Source organism: Loxodonta africana, chromosome 13, assembly GCF_030014295.1.
Source record: "Loxodonta africana isolate mLoxAfr1 chromosome 13, mLoxAfr1.hap2, whole genome shotgun sequence".
In the NCBI taxonomy this organism is placed as follows: Eukaryota; Metazoa; Chordata; class Mammalia; order Proboscidea; family Elephantidae; genus Loxodonta; species Loxodonta africana.
Genome location: NC_087354.1, coordinates 52,092,427 through 52,111,938, shown reverse-complemented (window position 1 = coordinate 52,111,938; position 19,512 = coordinate 52,092,427). Strand labels below are relative to the sequence as shown.

At 35.8% G+C, this 19,512-nt stretch overlaps 1 protein-coding gene across 13 annotated transcripts in view; it reads right to left on the bottom strand.

The window, feature by feature from the left end:
* HERC1 (HECT and RLD domain containing E3 ubiquitin protein ligase family member 1) overlaps positions 1-19,512 on the bottom strand; it is a 197,025-nt gene that overhangs the window by 119,068 nt on the left and 58,445 nt on the right. For all 13 annotated transcript variants that reach the window (XR_010317426.1, XR_010317425.1, XM_064267422.1 and 10 more), the window contains 9 exons: positions 17,507-17,701; positions 16,396-16,707; positions 14,351-14,447; positions 13,608-13,751; positions 11,928-12,055; positions 8,181-8,325; positions 7,905-8,076; positions 6,555-6,689; positions 6,068-6,233 (listed from right to left, as the gene is read on the bottom strand). Coding sequence is in view for 11 of the 13 variants with exons in the window: in XM_064267422.1 (XP_064123492.1) it covers positions 6,068-6,233; positions 6,555-6,689; positions 7,905-8,076; positions 8,181-8,325; positions 11,928-12,055; positions 13,608-13,751; positions 14,351-14,447; positions 16,396-16,707; positions 17,507-17,701 (1,494 nt within the window). In the remaining 2 variants the exon portion in view is untranslated. The remainder of the gene's footprint in view (positions 1-6,067; positions 6,234-6,554; positions 6,690-7,904; positions 8,077-8,180; positions 8,326-11,927; positions 12,056-13,607; positions 13,752-14,350; positions 14,448-16,395; positions 16,708-17,506; positions 17,702-19,512) is intronic.

Genomic DNA, 19,512 nt, shown 5'->3' with positions numbered 1-19,512 from the left:
CCCTGGACAGGAACCATTCCTGAAGCCAACTCTTAGAGACATGGATTAGACTGGGCAATGGATTTGAGAGGGATGCCGGTGAGGAGTGAGCTTCTTGGATCAGGTGGACACTTGAGACTATGTTGGCATCTCCTGCCTGGAGGGGAGATGAGAGGGTGGAGGGGGTTAGAAGCTGGCGAAATGGACACGAAAAGAGAGAGTGGAGGGAGAGCAGCCTGCTCTCTCATTAGCTCTCTCATTAGAGGGAGAGTAATTGGGAGTATGTAGCAAGGTGTATGTAAGTTTTTGTGTGAGAGACTGGCTTGATTTGTAAACTTTCACTTAAAGCACAATAAAAATTATAAAAAATAAAATAAAAAAGAGAAAGTGTCCATTCTGAATGTTGAGACTCCCAAGCTTTTTTCCCCACCAGAAGATTGTCACCCTGATTTAATATCTTGTAGTCAGTACATTAGAAAAGCCTTCTTTTGGGGAATCTAACTAGTACAAAAGGAAAGAACTTAATAGGCAGATATCAAGGGCTCCCCAAATAAACAGTCCAGGCTGATCAACCTAAAGTAATAAACTTCACCCCTGTGCACAGGACTTTCGACCAGCCTTTTAGTGCCGCACTCTTAGACATAATCAGACATCCAAAGCTCATTAGAAATTTCAGGAAAGACTGTATTATGAAAGATGGAGGTTAAAAGTTACAAACAAAATCTAAATTGAAAAAAACAACTATGTAGGGAGAAAAAAACTTCAGAAAAAAATTTTTAATATCTTCAAAAAGAAACCAGAACACGAAACTACTAAAAAGAAACATTCCAAGGAGAAGAGTTCTTACCAATTAAAAATATGATCAAAGAAATAAAAGCCTCAACAGAAGAGTTGGAAGACAAAATTAAATTTCCCATAAAGTTAAAAAAGGAGGGGGGGGGGCGGAGTGGGGGGGGGGCAGGGATGAAAAACCAAGATGGGAAACAGGAAAGAAAATTAGGTAGACTGGTTCAGGAGGCCCAGTATGCAAACAATAAAGAGTTCCAGAAAATGAAAACAATGGAACGGAAATCAACAAAATAATTCCTTAAAACTGAAGGGTATAAGTTTTCAAATTAAAAGAGTTTACCCAAATATCCAGCACAATGTATAAAACTAGACCCGCATCACTTCATATCTTTGTGAAGTGTGAGAACATAAAAGACAAACTTGGTGCAAACATCCAGAGAGAGAAAAACAGATTTCCATACAAAGGGTCAAAAATGAGGATGGCACTGATTTTCTAAGAACAACACTGAAAGCTAGAAGACAACGAAGCAATGACTTCACAGTTCTTATGGGAAAATTATTTTCAATATAGAATTCTATGCCTACACTACTGGTGAGGGTATTTGATTCCCAAGCTATTCCAATGTGAGTATATTCTCACAGACTATGTTTTCTGTCTCCTTCCAGAAGTTTCTAAAGGACGTAGAAACCCAGCAGAAACCACCATGACCAAGTATTCAAGGTCAACATCACCAGTAATAAGACACCTAAATATCATGAATTCCGTGAGGTATTCTACCAAAAACACAACATCATTTCTGTGGTATTCTTGCCAAAAATACATAAACTCAGTTCAATCATGAGAAAATAAGACAGCTGGAGAGACGCTCAACAAAATAACTGTCCTGTATTCATCAAGAGTGTCAAGGTCATGAAAGAGAAGAAAGACTGAAGAACTGTTACAGACTGCGAAAGAGAAATTATTAAATGCAATGCGGGTCGTGGGTAGGATCCTGGGACAGAACAAAGACATTAGTGGAAAAACTGATAAAAAATTCAAATAAGGTACTTAGCTTATAGTATTAAACGAAGGTTAATTTCCTGGTTTTAATAATTATACTACGATTATGTAAGACATTAATATCGGGGAGGCTATGTGAGAGATACATGAAAACTATTATTTTTGAAACTTTTTCTTTAAGCCTAAAATTGGTTCAAAATCAAAAGTTTTTTTTTTTTTTTTTTTTTAAAGGAAAGAAATTCAATGAATATTCAAGGAAAATAGTGGAAAAGCACACAAGAAACAGATAAATTACTAGAACTCTCAGGGGGTAAGGAAAAAAGAATAGAAATAGCCTTAACCAAAAATAGCCCTATACACATCATGGAATAATCCACCCTCAGAGTCAGGATTCTCCTAAAACAGAGTGGCTACCAAGGAGATCCAAGGAATAAACAGACAATTCTAAAGATAATACTTTAAAGTTTACTTTTCCTTCCATTATTCAGGTACTTTTCAACCTATTTAAAATCTTGTACCACCCCATTTCTGATAAATGTTAAATTCTCACAGCTCCTACTCACCCTCAGGTTAATGGTCCTCCTACCCTCACCCCAAGGGATATATATGTCTCTCTGGCTGAAAATCACTGTATCATCTTTTTTTTTTAATTGATGTACAATTCACATGCCATAAAATCCACCTTTTGAAAGTATACAATTCAGTGGTTTTTATTATTTTTACAAAGTGGTACAACCATCACCACTACCTAGTTCCAGAACATTTTCATCACCTCAAAGAGAAACCTCCTATCCATTAGCAGTCACTTTCCATACTAACATGCTTTTTGTCTATATGGATTTGTCTATTCTGGACATTTCACATAAATGGAATCATACGATATGTGGCCTTTTGTGTCTGGTGTTTACGAGGTTCACCATTGTAGCATGTATCAGTACTTCATTTCTTTTTATGGCTGAACAGTATTACACTGTATAGATATACCATGTTTTGTTCATTCATTCATCAGTCGATGGGCAATGATTTGTTTCCATTTTTTAGCTATTATGAATAATGCTGCTATGAACATTCACGTATGAGTTTTTGTGCGGACATGTCTATTCACTGCTCTTGGGTACATACCTAGGAATAGAATTGCTGGGTTAAACTCTATGTTTAACTTTTTTAGGAACTGCCTAATTGCTTTTCAAAGGGCTACATACACCATCTTACATTCCCACCAGCAATGTGTGACGGCTGCAATTTCTCCACATCCTCGCCAAGCTTGTTATTGCCCATCTTTTTGAAAAGAGCCACTTAGTGGGTATGAAGTGGTATCTCTTTGTGATTTGGATTTCCAAAAGACTACTCTTTCCCTAGCAACTAATGTGTTGAAATTCTTTTCATGTGCTTATTGGCCTTTTTTTTTTTTTTTTTAATTTTCTTCAAAGAAAAGTTATTCAAGTCCTTTGCCAATTTTTTAATTGAGTTCCTTCTCTTTACAAATTCTGGAAACTAGACCCTTATCAGATATATGATTTGCCAATATTTTCTCATATTCTGTGAGCTATTTTTTACTTTCTTGATAGTGTCTTTTGAAGTACGTAAGTTTTTTTTTTTTTTAATTTGATGAAGTTTAATTTATCTGTTTTTTTTTTTCCTCTGGTTGCTATACTTTTGGTGTCTAAGGCAAGAATCCTTCAACCCCACTGAACTCATTTATTAGCCCTAATAGTTTGTGTTTGTGAGGGGGTGTGTGCGTGTGTGTGTGTTCCTTACGATTTTCTATATGCAAGATCATCTCATCTACAAATAGAGACAGCTTACTCATGCCTTCCAATCTAGATGCCTTCTATTTCTTTTTTCTTTTCTAACAGCCCCAACTAGAACTTACAGAGAAATGGTGAGAGTAGACAATGTACACTATTAAACAGAAATGGTGACAGGGAACAATCCTTGTCTTGTTCCTGATCTTAGGGGAAAACTGTCAGTCTTTCACCATTTGGTATGAAGTCAGCTGTGGGGTTTTGTAAATACTCTTTATCAGATAAGGAAGTTCCCTTCTACTTCTAGTTTGTTGAGTGTTTTTACCATGAAAGGGTGTTAAATTTTGTCAAATACTTTTTCTGTATCTCTTAAGATGATCATGTAGTTTTTGTCCTTTATTCTATTAATATGGTTGTTATGGACTAAATTGTGTTCCCCCAAAATGTGGTGTCCACTTGAGTAGGCCATGATTTCCAGTATTGTGTGACTGTCCACAATTTTTTCATCTGATGTGATTTTCCCTTGTGTTGTAAATCCTACCTCTATGATGCTAATGAGGCAGGATTAGAGACAGTTAAGTTAATGAGGAAGGACTCAATCTATAAGATTAGGTTGTATCTTGAGTCAATCTCTTTTGAGATATAAAAAAAGGAGAAGCAAACAGAGAGCACAGGGATACAGGGACCTCCTACCACCAAGAATGAAAAGGCAGGAGGGGAGAGCATCATTTGCATCCAGGGTCCCTGTGCTAAGAAGCTCCCAGAGCAGGGGAAGATTGATAACAAGGATCTTCCCCCAGAGCTGACAGAGAGAGAAAGCATTCCCCTGGAGCTGGCACCCTAAATTTGGACTTCTAGCCTCCTAGACTGTAAAAGAATAAATTTCTCTTTGTTACCATTCACTGGTGGTATTTCTGTCATAGTGGCACTAGATAACGAAGACAATGGTGTATTACATTGATTTGACTTTTACATGTTCAATCACCCTTGCATTCCTGGGATAAGTCCCACTTGGTCATGATATATAATCCTTTCCATATGTTGCTGGATTTAGTTTATTAGTATGTTGTTGAGGATTTTTTCATCTACATTCATAGAGGATATTGGTCAAAGGTTTTCTTATGATGTCTTTTCTGGTTTTGACATCAGGGTAAAACTAGCTTTAGAGAATAAGTTGGGAAGTATTCCCTCCTCGTCTATATTTTGGAAGAGTTTGTGAAAGACTGGTGCTTACTCTTTAAACATTTGGTAGAATTTGCAGAAGTCATTTGGTCCTGGGCTTTTCTTAGTGGGAATTTTTTTTTTAATTTCTAATTCAATCTCTTTACTTGTTACAGGTCTACTCAGATTTTCTATTTCTTTTTTAGTTTCAATAGCTTGTGTCTTTCTAGGAATTTCTCCACTTCATCTAGGAACTTCTGTAGGGTGATAATAATATTCCCCCCTTTCACTCCTGATTTGAGTAATTTATCTCTTTTTCTTCCTTGGTCAGTCTAGCTAAGGTTTGTCAATTTTGTTCATTTTTTTCAAAGAACATTTGGTTTCACTGATTTTCTCAATTGTTTTTCTAGTCTCTATCTCATTTATTTCTGCTATAATCTTTATTTCCTTCCTTCTGCTTGTTTTGGGTTTAGTTGTATCTCCTTTTTCTAGTTTAAGTTGGAAGGTTAGTTTAAGGGTTTTCTTCCTTTTTAACATAGGCATTACTGCTATAAATTTTCCTCTAGCACTGCTTTAGCTACATTCCATAAATTTTTGTATATTCTGTTTTTATTTTCATTTATCTTAAAGTATTTTTTAATTCCCTTTGTGATCTCTTCTTTGACCCACTGGTTATTTAGGAGTGTGTTGTTTAAAAATCACTATTATCATCTACCTTTACCCCTCAAAGAGAGTTTATTGTTTAATGTGTTGTAAATCTGTATAAAATAACACTAAATAATCATTGTTCTATCCTTGGGCTCTTATTCCTACCTGAAGTCAACCTTTCTCTCTTAGCTTTGGATGGGGTTCTAGCAAATGATACAGATAGCTTATTCAGCTATCAACACTGACCAAGCTACGCACTACACGTACAGGTTATAACAGTCAACACTGACCAAGCTACACACTACATGTAAAGGTTATAACAATCAACACTGACCAAGCTATGCACTACATGTAAAGGTGATAACAATCAACACTGACCAAGCTACGCACTACACGTAAAGGTTATAACAATAAGCAAAACTGGGTACTTGCCCACAGGTCCATCTTCTGGTGGAAAAGACAGACATGTTTATAAATAGCTTACTACAATATAGTGTGAGCTGTGAAAACATATTAGAGAGAAAGCTAACAGAATGGAAAAGCAGGTAAAGAAAGGTTTCTTAGAAGCGACACATGATCTTTGTCTTAAAGGATGAGTTAACCAAAAAAGTTAGTCCACCAAGAAAATAAGAGTAAGGGAAAGACCATCCAGTTGAAGTCGTCCGATGTGATGGTGAATTTATGAGCTACAACCTCAGGGAAAGATATAACTTGAGATACAGATTCACAAGTGCTATATTCTTACCTCCTGGATTTCATCTGGGACAGATGAGTCCATCAGTCTGAAGAGCAAATTTCTAAGTGGACCTGCCTGCCTCCCAAGAATGCTGGTAGCTACCCCTCCTGCAAGCGCAAGAGCAAGGTGATTTGAAAGCAGTTTCAGGCACAGCTTGAGGAAATTGTGGTGTTCCCTGAAACCAAATAAAATGCTGTAAATTTTTGGAACATAAAGGAGCATGTGCTACCCAGTTTGGGTAACATTTTCTCTTTAGAAATTTTGTTAAGTCATAACCAACAGTAATATTTAAAGCTTGATTTGTAAAATTATGGATAATTTATTCTAGGGGTTATTATTAATAAGTATCTAAGTTCAGCTCTTTTTCTAAATTAAAAGAAGTGTCATACAATTGGAAAAAAGTAAACAATAAAGACTAGTGTAGCAGTAAGTCAAAACTCAAAACAAGTAGCTAATACACATGCATGCACGTACACACAGTATGTATAAAGCATACCTTGATGAAGGGAAAGGGAGTGGGGGAATCTCACTGTTTATTTTATCACAGTATCTCTCAAGAAAAGAACGCAGGTGTGAGAAGGTACTCTCTTCAAGATCTACACAATAAGGTCGGTGCCATGCAACAACTTGTCTATAAGAAAGCATACGAAAATCGTGAAACAGTCTTAAAATGAAATTTTCACACAGGATTAAAACATTATTAATGCTGAAAGATTTCAACAGGATACACAAAAAACCTTCCTGATCATGAAGGTGATAAAACCCTTCGCTCTAGCTACTAAGGGAAACCAAGAATCCACTATCCTTAAAGTTCTTCAAGAAGAAAGCATATAACCACCTGTTTTGGAAAGTTTGAATAGTCACTCACCTAAAGGCAAAGGGCTGGGCTATATGATCTACTAAAGCTTTTTCTAGTTCTAACAGTCTAGAAAATGTATATCTCATATTAGGAAAAATACCCTGATTCTACAGACATAACTAAAATCTATTAAAAGAAAAACTTCTATAATCTCTTGCGTAGATTTTTAAGATTTTGGGAGCCAACTATCTACATATAAACTGAAAGGCTGTAGATGTAATACAAATAGCAAGTTATTCATATTCAACTTATTAACATTTTTGGCATTTGTTTTGGAAAGATAATTATCTATAAATATTTTTAATCGGTTAGAATGTCATAATTAACACCCCTAAAACAAAAGTATAAAATGCAGATATAACACATCTCTAAATTGTAAATTAGCCTATATACATCTAAAAATATCTGAACCCAAACATTCCTTAGAATTCTAACTCCTAATAGGCACTGGGTTTTTTTGTTTTTTGTTTTTAATAGTGACTAAAAAAATCACCTGCCTGATTATCTAAAAAGAAATGGTTGTCATTTTAGGAAAAAATGAAATTTCCACAAAGAGTGACTTCCATAATTTAAAAGTATGGTCACTGTTTGTTTTGTTTTCAAAAAACCAACCAGATAAAGGGCACTGAGACTAATCAACTGTTGTAAATAAATAAAGGTGAGTTCTGATTTTATTTCAATTTAAGCTCTTCTTTGATATGTAGACATCTTACTTTTTTTGGTCAGTATTTGAAAACAGGGAATTCGAAATGTTTAGAAGACACTTGAGAAAATGTCTTAAATATAAGGTATAATTTCCTGTTTATGAAACATGCCTACCCTCAACATTCAAATAAAAAAAAAATACAGATGTCATTTCTATAACAGGAAAAATCAATACTGGAAATGCTCCTATGGGCATTTTAGGAACAAAGTACGCTATTTGTTTTTATTGAGGTTTCTCTTCTTGTTAAAACATGAGACATTTTTTAAAGTGGGCTCTCTTACCTGTCCCTAGGAAGAGCAGTCCAAGCCAGACTATGTGATGTTCCAGCTGAGATCTGCTGAATTGCTATGCCATCTAAGCCACTCACTTTCTTTGGTTTAGTTATAGGACCTGTGGAATTTCCTTGGCCACATTGCCCCATTGAGTTATTGCCCCAGGCATAAACTTCATTATCTAAAAACAAAACACAGAGTAGAAAAGAAAAGCCAAATGTAAATGTAACATATTTATGGGAGATAATACTTAATATCATTTCTTTAAAATCAAATGACTTTTACCATGAGAAAGAGCCAAACAATGACTGTCTCCAATAGAAATATCAACTATTCTTGTGGCAGCCAGCTCTTCAATAAGCTTGGGTCTTAAGGCAGTAGCTTCTGAAGAGCCACAACCTAGACAAGCTCCACAGCCCCAAGCATAGACCTGAAACACAACCAGAAATACATCACATGATTTTCTGAGACTGTTGTGTTGATGACTTAAGTTACATAGGAATAAATATCACCTACCCAAACAAGAGCATGGTTTAATATTAAATAATAACTTTCTGATATTAAAACAATATTTATTGTTTTGGTCATTTTAAAGATTGCCATAGCGATTCATTTTGCATTTTTTAAATGTTGTCCCAAATATAGTTGATAGCACAGGCAGACAAACCACTGAGATAAAACAGAAAGAATTAAGTAGTCGTAGAAAAAAATGGAAATACTGTCTGAGAGATTCTGCCGAGGCTACTAATTGACTTGACTTTTATTATATTTGCCCTATCTCAGCAGTTTGGAAATATTCTTGCTATCTGAAAACTTCTCCTTTACAATGATTTGGAAAAGGATAGTGAGAATGGTTGAATAACCCGAAGAATGTAATCAATGTTACTAAACTGTACATGTAGAAATTGTTGACATGTCATGTGTTGTTATATATATATTCACCATATAACATATTTTCACCACATAACAAAACAAAACAAACCAACAAAAACTTCTCTTTTACATGTTTCCCACTCTGTAGGTACTTAACAAATAGTACTTGGCTTGTTAAGCCATGGCGTGATCACCTAAAATGGGTTAGTTAAAAGCTCCCTCACCTCATTGTTGTAACAATTTGAATTATCACTTATAAAGAGGGCATGTGAAGTAGTAAAGACAGCTTCCCCGAACATCTTCATTTTTGACTAAGTAATACCAAAGCAATCACTGACTGATTTAAGATGTCTGAGGAGAGGGTGAAGTGAAGAAAAGAGGAAGCCAAGTGGATGAAGGATTGTCTACTTGGCCACACAATATTCACACAATCAGCAAACTGGGTGATTTTTATTCTTTCTCAACGGGCTTTCGTAATATCATACAGTCTTATTTTAGGCCATCAAATTTGAGATAATTTTTTTTGGTCAACAATTACTTCAGGAAAGAATGTTGAGAGGTTAAACCTCTTCAACAGGAAATGAAGACAATATGTGTGTACCAGTTGCTAGAGAACTTATTTAAAACAAGTGTGACCGTTGGCTTCGAGTCGATTCCGACTCATAGCAAACTTACAGGACAGAGGGGAACTACTCCATAGGGTTTCCAAGGAGTGGCTGGTAGATTCAAACTGCTGACCTTCTGGTTAGCAGCCAAGCTCTTTACCCCTATGCTGCCAGTGTCAAACAAGTATAGACCCAACAAAAACTCTAGTACAGTAAAAGCACATTTTAGGAGGGGTTAGGAACTAAAGACAAGTAAGGTCAAAACATTTACACAGTTGAAATTAACAGTGAAGATCTCCTAAATTATCCATAAAGTATAACATGGTATTATCAGTAAGGCCCACATAGCTAGTTTCTCTTGTACTGTTTCTTCACCAGATGAAGAAATATTTGGCTTGTATTTAGGGACCATGTTGTATAAAAAATACCGTACTTTAAACATAAGAATCACACTTAGCATGGCAAGAAGTTATCTCTAAAGAGGCCTGAGATGGACTGAGGGAGAAGCAGAAGTTCATCTTCACTCATGCTCAGGAAGTATAATGGCAAACAGAACTACCCTTACGTTGGAAAGTATTTCCCTCTTTTACTTTATTTTTTCCTAATTATATATTTGATTTCACATAACTTAGTATACTCATGATATGACTGTTCAATGTAGCAAATAACTACAAATTCCCTTGGAATTCAATATGATGAATTAAATTTGTTATTGTTGGGAGGAAGGTCAGCCATGGCCCCTGTGTTTCCCACCCAGGCTGCCTAATCAGAAGCCTTAGGCCCAGAGCATTCCTTGATAATAGAGGCTGGAAACTGAGTTTCTCTCTCCCCGGTTCTTCTCTTCATCAGGGAGCCTCCCTCCCTACTCTGGGCTCACAGTAACTTTCTCTGTGCTGCTCATGTGGAGGGTGCTATATAGCACCTGACCAATTCCATTTCTATATTTGTTTCTGATGGGGAGGGAATGAACACAGGACACCAGCCCTGTGTGGACTGCAGAAAGCAACTCGCTGGTCATGAGGAACCAGTGTCTCCTACTGATGCTGCCCTTGCTCTGTCTCTTCTTTGTGAGTAAAGTGTTCCACTCACTGTCTATGTGTGATTTGTGTCTTTTGCTGGCAGTCACACCATGGCTTGACAATTACTACTAACAACTAACAGTCAAATAAACCAAAACCAAACTCACTGCCGTCGAGTCAATTCCGGCTCATAGTGGCCCTAGAGGACAGAGTAGAACTGCCCCATAGAATTTCCATGGCTGTAATCTCTATGGAAGCAGACTGCTACAACTTTCTTCCGTGGAGTGGCTAATGGGTTCGAACTGCTGATCTTTCAGTCAGCAGCCAAACGCTTTAACCACTGCGCTACCAGGGCTCCTTTAGTAGTCATATAGTACTTGATAATTTATAGAACGATTCAATTCAAATAATTATTTTCTACGACCATTTGTAGGCAAAGCAGAAATTATGACCCCTCCATACAGAAGAAGCACATGAGGCTCAAGGGAGGTATGCGATTTGTCTGTGGCCATACATCTAATAAATGAGCATCTTCTAACTTCAATCCGTGGATTATTTCTATAAACTCCAAAGTAAGAAGTACGTAAACGAGAATTTTTAAGTTTTAAGGTAGCAACCGGAGTTGTAACATGTGACTAATGTAACAAAATACAAGGTGATGAATAGTTTGAGTTAGATTTTTTAGGATACAAGCATTCTTTCAAAAAATAATCACACGCCAGTTTCTGCTTTACAATGCTTGCCTGCCTTGTGGATTAGTCAGGAAACATTTTTATATAAAACAAGTATAATAGCTAGTGCCTGGCACATAATGGGCTCCCATAAAGAGGGAGAGAAGGTGTGGTCAGCCACTTATCACCACCATCACTGGTAGATGCAAGGGGGAAATCATTGTCAGTCTGTCACCATACCTGTTCCCTCACCATTACCAGCTTATTGCCAATCTATTTCCCCATGTCCCTTAAAGGTTTCTAATCGTTTTTCTAACTACCATCTACAAAGAAACAAACACAGGATAAAACAAATGCGAGGGAAGTGAAAATATTTCATGTAAAAGTTCAAAAGCTAATACAGGGATTGCAAAATTCTGACTGTCCTAAGCCTGACTCTCTCAGAAACACCTAACCCTCTCAGATTATTTTCCATAAGGAAGTGTCCTCTTTATCCTCTCTTTGATCGTCTCCTATCTTCTTAGTTCATATTGCTGGTTCTAGCAAGATCTGTTTTTGCTTTTCCCCACTATCCATCATTTTTAGGAAAAGGTTTAAAGGGTGCTGAGTGCTAAAAGGTTTCCCAAAACCATTTCAATACAAAGAACAGGGGTATGAAAGAAGGTTTACCAGGGTCACACAGGCCAGGTCAGAAAGCTTGGTTCTCTCTCAGATATTCTACTTCTTTAAACATGAGTAAATATTTTATTTCAGGAGGCCAAAAATTATTTCTTTTAACTCTAAAATTTAAATATGATTATTACTTTTTCATCACCTAGTTCCTCTGAAATACTCTAAGTCTTTTCTGCTCGTCCCTAGTCCTACCTGCCCTGTTGACGTCAAAGCAAGTGAAGACTGGCTCCCAGCACAAACTTTGCGAATGAACATTCCTTGTAAAGCTTCAATAACTTTAGGTTTATACACTCTGTTGGTATCACCATGGCCAAGTTTCCCTATAAAAACAAACATATTCAAGTGAAACAATTTATTTGTTTTTAAAAAAATGTTGACTCTTTTCTAAGTACTGAAGATGATCAATGGCTATAATCTTGCTATCACTAACCTAACTAATGTGGAAAGCTATAAGCTTCTGGTAGTAGAAGATGTTAACAAATAAACATTTTTGTTACCAGAAGTAATAATGGACAACCAATGACCTCCTGTATCTTAATTTTAAGCACTTAAAACCACTTCAAAAGAGATATGGAAAATCATTGTTTCTATGTCTTTGTCTGCTTTAACGGTCATATTTCTAACATCAAATATACAGGTCTTAAACAAGAATATATATACATATCATTTTTAAAAACTTTTAAAAGATTGAATAGTTCATGAACAGAAAACCTGGCAAATCACTAAAGAAGAAAAACAAATGGTCAACAACACATAAAATTCAACCTCACTAGGAATCGAGGAAATAAAATCAAATACCATTTTTGCTTTTGAAATTGTAAAAAAAAAAAATCTTTAATTCCCAAGTGTTGTTGAAGGACACAGCGAAGTGGGCACTCTCACACTGCTCGTAGGAGTGGCTAAAGTGGAAAAAGATTTAGCTCTAAGATTATTCATTATGTTGTTAATACTAAAAAAAAATTAGAAACCATCTAGATATTCAACAATGAGAAACTGAGTTTATAAATTGTACTACAGTCACAAGAAAGAATGCTTTGCAGTCATTTAAAAGAATGAGATAGGACCATGTTTGTTGACATAGAAAAGGTACTCATAAAATAATATTAGATAAAACCAGCAGGTTATGAAATAGTTTCTAAGGTATATATTATTCCACTTTGATTTTTAAAAAGACATCTATGTAGAGATACATGTACATATTTGTATAAATGTACACGCTCACTTCCTCACTTATCACCATGGTTAGGGTTCAAAGACCAGGTCGTTATGTGAAAATCAGGCTTATGTGAAAACGGAGGATGACCAAATCAGATCACAAAATGGAGAATGACCACATCATTACATAATGGCCATGTGACATCATTACATAATTGCCAAACCGCTGAGAATCATGGCCCAGCCAAGTTGACACATAACCTTAACCACCACAGCCTCACACCTCAGCATTCATTACAGCCAGACGTACATCGTTAATGACAAAATACTCGGAGAGTAGATTTTTTACTATCATCCTAAACATGAAATATCGGATAACAAGACAGTTGATAAGTGAGGAGTTGTTGTTGTTGTTGTTGTTAGGTGCTGTCGAGTTGGTTCCGACTCATAGCGACCCTACGCACAACAGAACAAAACACTGCCCGGTCCTGCACCATCCTTACAATCATTGCTATAAGTGAGGAGTAGATGTATATATTTAGAAGTCTATCTGCCGAAATGTTAACAACAGTTATAACAATGTTTATAGGAACAGCTTATTTTTATTTTTTTCTTTCTGCTCATCTGTATTTGAGTGTTTCTACAATAAGCATGTATAACTGAAAAAAGAGAAAAAGAAAAAAAGGACAAAGCTACCAATAAATACTTTGTACCTACCATTGTCTCCTCCTCCAAAAGACCACACAGTTCTCCCGTCTTTAGATAAAGCAATAGTATGTGAACTGCCACAAGAGACCTCTCCTACATTGCTAATATCTTTTACTAATGTTGGAATATTACGGCTATTACTGTCACCGTGACCTTGGATAAAACACAAACAACAAAGAAACAATAGTGAATTACTAACTCTTTTTCTCTAGGTCATCACTTTACAGGTGGAACAAATATTACAAGTTAATAAGACTGGGTTTTTTTTTTTCTGTGTGTGTTTTAAGTGTAATTAAGTATGAAAAACCAATCATTTCCAGTACGTTCACAACCAATCTTCCAAGCTATACCAAAAAGAGGCACGCAGTCCCATCAATGAACCACTAGAACAATTTATTTAGGCTCTTCTTACAGCACTTACCTCACGCTGTCTTGTGTCATGCTCATGTGGGCTTGCTTTTCACTACCCACTAGATTATAAACTTTAGAATCATAATGGTATCTTTCTTATTCCTGAAACCCTACATCTCCTGGTCACAACAGGCACTCAGTAAATACTTGCTGGATTTAATTACACCTTAAATATCAGCACCAGAATCTAGATATTATCTGTATAAGATTATCTTCCTCTAAGCTTAAAACTAACAAAATTAATGACTGTCCTTGACTATTAAATCTACTATCACTGCTTCTCAGTAACTGTAATCATTTGTTTTTCTGTGAGAATAACTTCAATTTTTAAAAAATCTTACCTAATCTTCCAAAGTCTCCTTCACCCCATGTGTATAGTTCGCCATCCTCTGTGACGGCAGCACTATGTCTGTATCCAGCTGATACACAAACCACCACCTAAATTGCACACAAAGTGAATTTGATGAGTACACAGATGCTAAAACATATTAGTCCATATTTGATCCTAATCACAGAAACTTAGAGATACTCATATCTACAACTCCTCCGGGAACTGGCATGGATAGTTGTGGAGGTTGTACCCAAGACAAGGGCGCTAGCTAAGAGACAAAGTAGGGGCTGAAATACAGCCTGTGCTTTACTTGCCAAGTCATGAACCCTGGCACAGGACTGCATTCACCTGGAGGAGAGGACACTTCTCAATTCACACAAAGTCAGTGTAAGGGCTAGCAGCGGCCCTGACTCTATCAATCCAACCACTTGCAGGACTACGACACTGCCAATCAAGTCTTTACTCAAAGAGTTGGAAGGAGGTAAGCACCCATGGAACAAGGCCAGTTTTTAACATGTTAACATAAAACCTCCAGTCCTGGCTGATAAGGAAAATTCATTACTTAATAGAGATAATTCTCAAAAAAGACACTACAGAAATACCTAAGCAGTATATAAGTTTATATTAGTTAAACTCCTGACAATATCTTTTAAAACTGAAGTAGTTACCCAGTTGGCGAACACAATCAGGGGAATAAGGGTATACAGCAACAAAATTTCAGCACACCTTTTAACAATGACCAAAACCAATGGCTACTGAGAAAAGAGACACAGAAAAAATGTCTACACTAATAGCTCTACACCTTTTTAATCTCCAAAAATCAGGACTCACTTCAGGAAATGCAAAAGTTATATTCAATTAAAAATATTGAGCATCTAATACATGCTAGGTAGTATGTTAACAACTTCTGATATTTTTAACTACAGATTATTAATTTAAAATTTTGTACATTTTTCCTTCATGACATTTATACTGTTATATTTAACTGACCATATTTCCATTACCAAATAGAGTATAAAAAGAAATAAAGTAAAGGAAATTACAAAGAATATCAAGGAAGAAAGAAGGTACTAGAAAGACCAATAAAATACAACTTCAAATAATATTATCTAAAGTTTTTTAAGGCCCCATGTTCAACATCTTATAAAGTATCCCCTGATGTTTTCAAAGTGGACTATTCTAAGGCCCATTGCTTTGGGGTTGATATTTAAGTTAAAATTATTGAAAGTTGTAATAGAGTAAAATTAATTTGATAGCCAACCCTGTCAGACAATCTTCCGTGAAAGCAAAGCGTCCCACTGTAATTCTGGAATAAAAATAAAATTTAAACTTCACAAAGTTTTTATATAAGAAAACTTGCATAGGAAGAATGCAATCTTAAAATGGAAGACTCCATTTACAAGTTTAGGAAAATACCTTTACCTCTTTAAAGAATGGTAAAGTAGAAATAAAAAGAGGAGAAGTAAGCTCAGTTCTTAAGGGCACCAATTCTTAGTGTGTGACTTTGGGCAAGTTACTTAACCACTCTAAGCATCTCCTTCTTCATTCAGGTCTCTGTTAAAATGCCACCTCCTCTGAGAGGACCCTCTGACCTCATTCTCTAGTATCATACCATGCTTAGTCTTTACTAAATTTTTCAATTTTTTTCTCTACAACCATCTGAAATTATTTTATGTGTTTTCTTTCTTTATTTTTATCTCTCTCACACCAGAATAAAGCCCCATGAGAGCAAGGACCTTGTTTGCCTTGTTCACTGCTATTTGTCTAATGCCTAAAAGACTGCTTGGCATTGGAAGATGTTAAACAAGTATTTTTGAATGAATGATTACCAGTTTCTTTGTATGTAAAATGGGAATAATAACCACCTCATGAAGTTGTTACAGGATTAAAATTAAGTAATACATGTGGAAGTGTTTCATAAACTGTAGAGATATAGAAAAGATAAGCCAAGGGAGGGGGCACCTTCAGAAAGAATATATTAAAATCTGAACGATATCATCAATTATAGCACCACTGCATCTAATTATTTTTAAATTGAAAAAAGGAAGCACATACCTTTCCCTGCAGAGGGCCCTGAATAAGCTTGGGATATTTCTGTGTTGAACTATTTCCATGTCCCAGTTTCCCATAATCGCCATCTCCCCAACTGAAGACTTCTCCTTCTGTTGTAAAAGCTAAAGTGTGGCCATCAGATCCTTTAGAAGATGAAACCTTTCTGATCGACCTGTGAGGCTCAAATGTTAGCTTTTTTAAAGTAGACTGATTATTGGAATCTCCAAGGCCCAGTCTCCCGTAGCTGCCTTTACCGCAAGCTCTGACAGAGCCATCCGTAGAAATCACAAAAGTGCAATACTGTCCAGCTTCAATCTATAAACAAACAAGCAGAATCATAAATATAAAAGGCTTCTGTGAGAATTAAAGTTTAATTCTGAAGGCTAGTTTTATCAAGGAGGCTCAAAGGAAGTCTTTTAAAGCAGAACACAGCATTACTCTCCACAGAGAATTATGAATAAATAGAAAATAAAAGAAACAATGGCTTTTTCTTGTTAACTTTACTGTCAAGCTCAAATTCTTGTGTATTTTATCTCTCTTAAGGTTATCTATAGGTGATGGCTGAATGAAACAACAAAGTAAAATGTTTTGGCTTCCTCTTACAATTTGGAAGGACAAGAAATAAAAACTTTCCTATAAATTCCTTCAGGTCCATTATGGCAAGAACTACAGAAAACTATTCTAAACCTATAGGAAAATAGGCAGAAAGGTCTATCTTGGCTAAAAGATAGCAACAAATGTAAAAAAGTGATCATAATAAGAAAATTAAGTACAATTTAGCAAAGAGAAAATTCCAGTTTTTATTTAGTCTTATTCAATATTCATGCTGAATATAACGGTAAAATCTGTTGCCACTCACAATATTTTTTAAAAATCCAGCTCCCAATGTAATTTTTTGAAACTCGGGAAAACTGTGGGTTATGGGGAACTGAAAATATATTTTTCCATTAAAATGAAAAAACTGATGCAGTACAGTATAGAAACACTGTAGATAAGAAACAACCAACAAAGACTTTTCACTCATTTAAAAAACACTCTTCAACAGTATTTAAAGTATATATGCATGAATATATACTCTGTCATCGACCAGTTCGTAAGTATCTAGAGAACTCACAGTCTGAGCATCAGAGAAACTAGGAGCCAGCTTAGGTTGTAATATTTTCTCCTGTGTGCCTTCTACCAACTGATGGCTGCTGTTGCTCCCCCAGACATAAACCTCACAGGTTTCCGAGACCAGGGGAGCATCGCCAGTCTGAATGCTATCTGGGCTAGCACACGTTCTTGAGTAGTCAGAAGCCATTCTGCAAACCTATTAAAAGTAAAAACATGGAATAAAGAGTCAATATCCTCAGGGGGTATTTTTATAAATATGTTCTGAAATTACTGTTGACTTTTCTTCTTCCGTTAATACTCTCAGCTGCTCCAATAATCTAAGTACAGTACAACACATCTGATCTTGAACACAGACAGCTACAATACTTACTTCTGCAGAAGAAACCACTAAAACATACTAATAAAGGTGGCAAGAATGAGGAGGGGAAGACACACAATCAAGCCTTTTTTAACTAAAATTTTTATCACATACAACAGCATTATAGAAAAACAAAACTTGATAAAATTGAAAAAACCCACCACTGATAATTCTACCATCTTAATAGATATTATTTTTTCATATATGCCCTTCCAGAATTTTTCATATACATATTGTCAGAGTAATACATAAAAGTGACAAATGATATGAGTATCATGTAAAATTCTCCTTGTGTCTACCTAATCTTCATGACTAAACATATAATATTCCATCTAATGTAAAAATCACAATTTACTTAAGCACTTTCCTTAACGGGACATTTAGATTCTTTCCTCTTATTTGCTCTCACGAGACATTTTTAAGAATATAGTTCTAGCTGTATTTTTTATTACTTCCTTTAATAGAAAGCCTCAGAAATGGGACTACTACCTTCAAAAAATAATAATCTTATGATTCTTGAAACATGCTATATACAAAATTGCTTCCCCAAACGGTGATAGTTTTATTATGTCACCAGCAAGATGGAGGGCTGTCCTAAAAAGGATGAAGGCCCAGAATAATTGAACACACACACACACATAAAGTAAAATAACAGTCATAAAGTGAAAAGCCCCAGGTTTCCCCCTCAAAAGCACAGGACCCAGGACAGCCACCCCAGTTTCCCAACCCAAGGAATAGGTCTATATAAAAGTACCAGTCCTCACTGTATTCATACCAATAATGAGTATTATGTTTTTAATTCATTATTTTTGCTAACTTAAGTGTGGAAAAGGGGATCCCATTATTTTAACTTCACATTTTCTTATTATCAGCAGAGCTAACATTTTTTCATCTATTTTTTAGCATATTTTGTGAAGTGAACGAACATCTGCCCGTTTATTAAATTTAATGGGTTTTCTACTGGCTTGTATGAAATCAATAAAATGAAGATATTAACTCTGATTATTGCTGTTGTCAATTTGTTGTCTGCCTTTTAGTTTTTCTTTTGCTGAATCATATTAATCAAGCAAAACAATAAAGAATCTTCAAAAGTCAATATATTGGTTTGCCAACCCACTAAATAGGAGGCGATAGAGAAATTCTAGCAAGAATATTTACATACTATCCAAAACAAAAGAATATGTGTGTCAGACAAATATTCTCACCAAACATGAGGACAGTTGTGATGACATAAAAAATATGCTTAAGTGAAGGGTGCCAGTCCCTAAGAAGACAGCTAAAATTTTGCTGGAGACAAGTGGAGGACAGTAGGGCCAAGAGGGTTTTACAGTTTTTTACCTAAAGATCTATGGTTGTAATAGGGCTTACGAGAAATCACAGGAAAAAGAAAAAGAAAAGGGAGAGAGGGAAAAATCTAGTCACGGGGCTTTCAAATGCATTTCTTGAAAAAAAAAAAAAAAAAGGAGGGTGGGTAGGATTCTGAGAAGATGGCACCAACATAGTTTTCTAATCACTCTGAATCATCACACGGGCCAACTGGAAGGCAAAACTCCAAACCTATGTTTAACATTCACCACAAAACTAGGTGACAAAGTAGACCCAAGAGCCCCATAATATAAGCAAGTGGGTACAAACCACTACCAAACACA